Source organism: Egretta garzetta, unplaced genomic scaffold (genome assembly GCF_000687185.1).
Source record: "Egretta garzetta isolate BGI_Z169 unplaced genomic scaffold, ASM68718v1 scaffold419, whole genome shotgun sequence".
In the NCBI taxonomy this organism is placed as follows: Eukaryota; Metazoa; Chordata; class Aves; order Pelecaniformes; family Ardeidae; genus Egretta; species Egretta garzetta.
In genome coordinates, this window is record NW_009260777.1 from 504,691 (window position 1) to 511,083 (window position 6,393).

Sequence of the window (6,393 nt, forward strand, 5' to 3'; positions counted from 1 at the left end):
TGCTTTTTTTTTTTTTCTTTTTGTCAGAAAAGTAGTGTTCTGAAATAGAAGTGCCGTAGCCTGCAATAAAATTCTGGTGTTTCACTCTGGTTGTGCTATCCTCTACTAATTATCTTTCCAACCTCGTTTGCATTTGGCACCTTCTGCCTGGATGGCTGAGACGACAGCACTGGGGAGCGACGGTCCACGGTGGAGCGTGGCCACCCAGCTGGTGGCCAGGATCGCTCCCCGGTCCCTCGCAGCCCCAGAGCACACCTCCTTGGTGCATTATTTCCGTGAGGCTGGTTTTCCTCCGCAAGGTTTCACTCATCCCTGCCCGCGGTTCCCACGTAACTGCCGGGATTCCTGCACAGCCGTTATCTGGACTCTGCACTGACCTCCTCCCCAAAAAAGTCGCCGGCTTCACCGATGCCTGTGCTGCCTCATGAGGGGCACGATGCAAGAAGGGGGCCCAGCCAGTTTGAGAAATGGGTGTCTCAACAGTTCCTGTGCTGTGGCTCTCTGCGAGGGCTCCCGCACCAGCATCGAGTCCAAGAAGCCCCGGAGGACGGAGGAGACCTGCAACATGGCACTGGCGTTAGGAGCGGACAGAGACACCCCCTTCCAGCTGACACTGGCTCCGAGCACACTGCTTTTCTCGGGAAGCCAAGGGACACACCGAGCTTTCCTGTGGTAACAGATGTACTGAGCTGAAGGGCCGTATGACTGCTACGCACCATTAATGTTGAAAGTCTCTGGGTATCAGCGGGGTGCAGAACAGCGCACACTGCATAGCTCTGCGTGTGGCAGGTGAGAAAAGCATTAACATAGGCTGAGGGCTCAGGTCTGACTTCTGGAAGCACACCCAAAATGGGAGGTACCCAAAGGCTTTGGCACTGGGCATGGATGTACCAGCCCACCCGGAGCAGGGCTGACACGCTGCCTTGCTCTTGTCCTCAGGCAGGGTGGGAAGGGCAGGGAGCAGGAGGCTCTGCCCAGCTCCCTTCACCATCACGCTCTGCAAAAGCAAAGCCAGGGCCAGGCACAAAGCAAGGCTACGGTTTGCTGCTGGCTTGGGCCTTGCATCCTCCCAACATGAGTCCTGTGTAGGACCCACTGCTCATGGCGGTACCTGAGAGAGGCAGTGTATCCTTTGGGCATGGGAGTGTGTGGTTGCGGCTGTATTAAATGTTTGTCCGTGCAAGACCCTCATCCCCTAGGGGAAGTCTGACCTTGTGCATGTCCTTCACCCGGGGCGGTAAGTTATCCCGGATTCGGCGCATGGCCTGCAGCGGTGGCTCGTTGAAGTAGGGAGGTTCGCCGTCTATCATCTCGATCACCATGATGCCCAGGGACCAGATATCCACCTGTAAGACACACAGGCTGTTCATAAACACCACTGGTAGTGCAGAGAGGGGCAACAGGCTCAACACTTGGGTGCATGCAACCCTCTGAGCGGGCTCACCCTGTTGCACCTCCTGTCAGTGCCCAGTGTAAGCCAGCAGGCTGCTGAGCCACCACCGTAAAGCTTGCTTTCTTTAAGCAGCTGACAACAATTTTTTTTTTTCTTCTGAATAGCAGTGAAGAAATAAACTAGAAATGGCTGACAAACCCGGGTCTGCAGCCAGGTCAGGTGCTGGCCACTGCTAAGGAGTGCTCATTTGAGAGGCTGGCTGCCCCCTGCCGTGCTGCATTTTGGCTGCGCTGATTTGCACCCACTGAGTGTTTACCCCAGGTTGGCTCTGCAATGCTGCAGAAGGGTGCAGTCAGTGGGAGAGTGAAGTACAAGTCAGCTGCTGTGAAATCAGTTACTCTACTTACTTCCCTGGAAGCTTAAAGATGATGGGACCTCCACTGAGCCCCCAAGGCCTGACAGGCATGGCCTACACCTGGCCCCGGTTCCAGAGAGCACAGGTACCACATCACATAATCCCTTTGGAAAGTGATTCAGTGAAACCACCCACATTTTTTTTTTTTTTTTTTTTTTTGGCCTGCCCTGCTGCTCCAGAATCCCAGGCCTCTGATGACTGTGATTCCTGGCATTTGCCAGCCGAAATGCACACCAGGCCAGCTCATACTGCTATTGCTCTTTTGCCAACACTATCCTTCAGCTTAAATTCCCCGCCCCCTTCCCCATCTGGTGGGGAAACCTAATGTAGCCATAAGTTCAGCCACTTTATAATCCCTTCTGTGTTACTAATGGGCTAATAATAGCTGATGTTATTACCCCTGAAATGTCTTCTGCAATGCTACACATCCTGGGTGACCACTGGTGCCTGCAGGGTGCTCACGCTCGTGGGCAGGCGCTCTCCCTGCCTGCGCCAGATCGGTCCCTGCTGCCCGGTGTGAAGATGCAGCGTTTCCCGTCTCAGGCCTTGGCTCATTGCCCCCTCTGTGTGTGTATGTATATCTGTACATATGTGTTATCTGTGTGTAAATGTATCTATCTTTGTCTGGCAGGTTTCCTCTCTGCAGCTGTTACTGCAGGCACTATCAGGCAGGAGATGACGCCCCTCGCCGCGCAGAGGAGGTAAAATGCAGCCGTGCCTCTGGCTGGGGAGGGTTGAGCCACGGCCGCGGCTGAGCGCGGGGCGGGGGATTGTCCTGCACCATGACCCAGAGCATCCTCAGGGGTGGGGTACGGCACTGCAGGGCTGATGGGTCCCCGCCCTTCTGGTCTCAGCTGAAGGGTGCCAATAAAAAAGAGAATGCGTGAATTGCCTTTCTCAGACATTTTGGCAGTGTTTAAAATAGTTCCCTCAGATACACGCTTTTTTTGGTCCTGTCTCAACTAATGAGAGCAATGACTGCAGGGAATGAGCCGATGTGGAGACAAAGGCTCCAATAGAGGGTGGCAACCCAGCCCACCCAGCTCGCTCCTGTGTTTGGGAAAGCAGTGTGGATGTCTGCCTGCAGATCTGTGCAAATAAATCCTGACGTGCCCTGGCTGTGCAGTATGGGCACGTGATTCTGCTGCTGGATTGGCACATGCAGGTGTAGACACCTGTAACTGCAGCTCCTGCTTGCAGGCATGAGATTAAAGATCATCAAAGGCTCTTCCATGGTGTTAAAATGATGCTGGCTTTTAATAGAGCAGCCTCAGCTAAAATATGTAAAGGCATTACGTGGCTTAGTGTGCTAAATGGAGTCATCGGTTAACAACTTTGTCTTGGAGAAATGCTTTAAAACAAGGCACAAAGTAGCACACTGGGGCAAACATAATTGCTGCTATTTAGCATATCTGCATAAATGCTTTTGAACTGCACAGTTCCAACAGGGCTCCGTGGGGTCGACCAAGGCACCATGCAGAGGGAGCAGAGCCGCGCTGGGTGCACGCGGTGCCGTGCTGTACGCACCTCGGTGCCGTAGGGCAGGCGGGATATCACCTCCGGCGCCATCCAGTATGGCGTCCCAACGAGCGACTTCCTCCGGGGGACCTCCTTTGACACTTGGGCGCAGAACCCAAAGTCAGACAATTTAATCTGCAAAGTAAAGAAAAAGAAAAAGCTCCTCTTAAATAACAAGGCAAATTCCTCCGAGACACATGTGCCTCCCAGACACACGTCTCCAGCTGCAGCCTGGGGGACAGGGACGGAGCCGCAGCGTTTGCCTGGGACAGGACAGTAGCACAGTTTTGGAATTGTGGCCGGAGACGACAACACAGCCTGGGGAATGTGCGGCTCATTAACGTGAAGGCAAGGGAAAAAAGTAGGAGAGATTGGCAGTGGTGCTTGTTACTAAGATCACCTGTCATAGCTCCTGCCTCTGCACCAGCAAAAGATGTGGAGGTGATAAATGGCTTACAGGATTTAAAAAATAGAAGGAAAACAAGAAATTCTGAAGTAATAGTGTTTTATAATGAATCTATTATTGCATACATACATATATATGTGTATGTATATGTGTATATATATAAAAACCCATTTGTAGTCTATGTATGTATACTGATATTCAGTAACATAAAGCAATAATTCAGTAATATAAATATTTCAGGTGATACACACCACTCCTATTATTTGTATCACGGTCTGTGAGTTTGCCAGAAAACAGATGAACCAGGCGGCATGCACCCCGTTTTCTTTTACCACAGAGAGCATGCTCTAACGCTCACAGAAAGCAATTCCCCGGCCAATGAGTTTTCCAGACCAGCCCCTCGCGCTGTGGACTATCACTAAAGAAACTGTCTTCTTTAGGTAGTAGGGGAGCTAACGTGGGGAAGGCAGGGAAGGGCACAAGACTCTTCCGAAATGGTGGTAAGAGATAAGGGGACCTGCTCCCTTTGCTTGGGAACTGGGGAATTAAAGACGGTACTGTCCTTGAGTAGCTGTGGCAGTGACCTGAAATAGAAATAATGGGATACACACGCACTCCGGAGAGCAGCTCTTGCTGCATCATGTGCCTGCTCGTACTTTTATGCCAGGGTTTTTGGTTTTTTTTTTTTTACAACAAAAATTATGGAAAATTATCGCCTCCCCCACCCTGTTGCTGTACAACGCCAAGGTGAAAACTCCTCCAACCCCCCAAGCAAAACAAGCTGGGCTGAGCGTTGGTGGCATCACCCCCTTCCAGAAACAGCTTGTTACTTAAGGCTGAAGTATTTTTTTTTTTCCTCCCCAAGTATTTATTTGGAGGCCTAGAAGCCATCATAAGGGGTTTCCTGGCCATTAGCTTAACCCCCATCACCCCCAGCTACACACCGCAGAGTGTAACGGTGACCCATGTCCGAGGCCCGTAAGCCTCGTATCCAACCACGCACTCGGCGCCTGGGGATACAAGGTGAGCCCAAAACTGAAGTGGGAAGTTGCATAAACCCCTGCATTGTGCAGACCAGAATTTTACTACCAGCAGTGACTTGTTTTCTTTTGGATTCAGCACAGACATTGCTTTTTTTAAAACTAAGGGTATTATTTTTAACAGGATTATGAAATGATTGTTGGTGTTTCTAAAACAAAGCCAATAATAGCCAAGTTCTTGGTGCTAAATGTATTTTTCAGTTTACAGGATGAAGAATGGAAGAAATAATGCATATTTTGGAAGCAGAACCCAATCTTCTTTTGTAGGAGCACAAGAGGTTTTGCATATCTATTGCTCATTCAAGTACGTAAAAGAAGACGATTTTCTAAAAAAAGATAATTGCACAACACAGCCATGAAGAAATCTGCAATGCAGATAATAAGTACTGGAGTAATGAGTATAATGAGGCACTGTATGCAGATCCCGAGAGCAGATCAGATGCTATTTCAGCAACATGGATTGAAATCACAACTGAAAAACTCCTACACACGTGGAACTTTCTTCCCCCCCGACAGGATTAACAGGAGCAGCCTGTGGCTGCTGCAGGAGGAAAACCCCTCTCCCTTGGTGAAGTGGGAATCAAACTATAAAGGCGAGCCTTTGACAGGAAATCAGACCGGCCTGGAAAGCCAGGAGTTTTACCTTCTGAAGGAGAAGATCTTGGTTTGGTTCCAGTCTGAACGGGTGCTCTTGGGCTCAGTCCAACCCGCTAAGTCGTGCTTTAGGCAGGTGCACAATGCCAACCCTTATAGCCCTGCTTAAGGCACTCACTGGCCATGAGTGCATCAGTTTCTACTCAAACTACCCCAGTGGGGCCACAAGGTGAGATGCAAAGTAGTGCCTAACTCAAGCAGAAATTAGGCTCTTCTGTTTGAGAGTGATCTGCGTCCCCCCAACCTAGGCCTTTAGGTGCCCCAAGTTTTAGGTGCCTCAAGTTTTACAGCTGTATATGCCCAGAAACACCACTGCCCAAACCCACCTTGCACCCTAACGATTTCTTCAGGACCAAACACTGCTGAAGTAATATTTTTTTGCGTGCAAACTTTGTTTTGCTTATTGCACAGGTCACGTGCAGCATTTTCTCTCCCTCTCTCCCTACTCGTTAACACCACAAAGACAGCCCGATTCACTGACAGCAGCATCCCATCCAAGTAATGGACAGTTATTACCAAACGTCTTGTAAGTGCACCTATGGCAAAAGCGACTCTCACCATCAGGGGAGTGTTTTGGTAGTAATGCAGAATCTTTCCTATGCGTACAGATTGATGTTAGCCTCCTAACTACCTTGGGAAAAGAGAGAGAATGTATAGAAGCTTGATAACGAAAGGATAACTAAATGTAGTAGAAAGAAAATATTTTTGAAAGGCAGCAGGGTAGGAGTGGTGGAGCGTAAAAGGAGGTTTCCCACCACCCACATGGCACAGTTTCTTCTGCCACTGCCTTTTGACGGCTCCAACCCCGCTCCAGGGACTCTGCACGCAGCGCAGATGTCAATCACTGGCCAGGCCAGGGCTGTGTTTTTCTGACTCAGCTCTCTGACGAGTTATTCACAGGTCACATCCCTTGGTTTCACATGCCTGGCTTTTTTTTTTTTTTTTTTTAAAATTTTTTGTCACTTGT

At 49.8% G+C, this 6,393-nt stretch overlaps 1 protein-coding gene across 1 annotated transcript in view; it reads right to left on the reverse strand.

Moving 5' to 3' along the window:
- Positions 1-402: 402 nt before the first annotated feature.
- The window catches only part of PAK5 (p21 (RAC1) activated kinase 5), a 40,624-nt gene continuing 34,633 nt past the window's right edge, over positions 403-6,393 (reverse strand). The window contains exons 6-8 of the mRNA XM_035901738.1: positions 3,336-3,461; positions 1,212-1,346; positions 403-558 (exon numbers count right to left, since the gene is read on the reverse strand). Coding sequence (XP_035757631.1) covers positions 403-558; positions 1,212-1,346; positions 3,336-3,461 — 417 coding nt within the window. The remainder of the gene's footprint in view (positions 559-1,211; positions 1,347-3,335; positions 3,462-6,393) is intronic.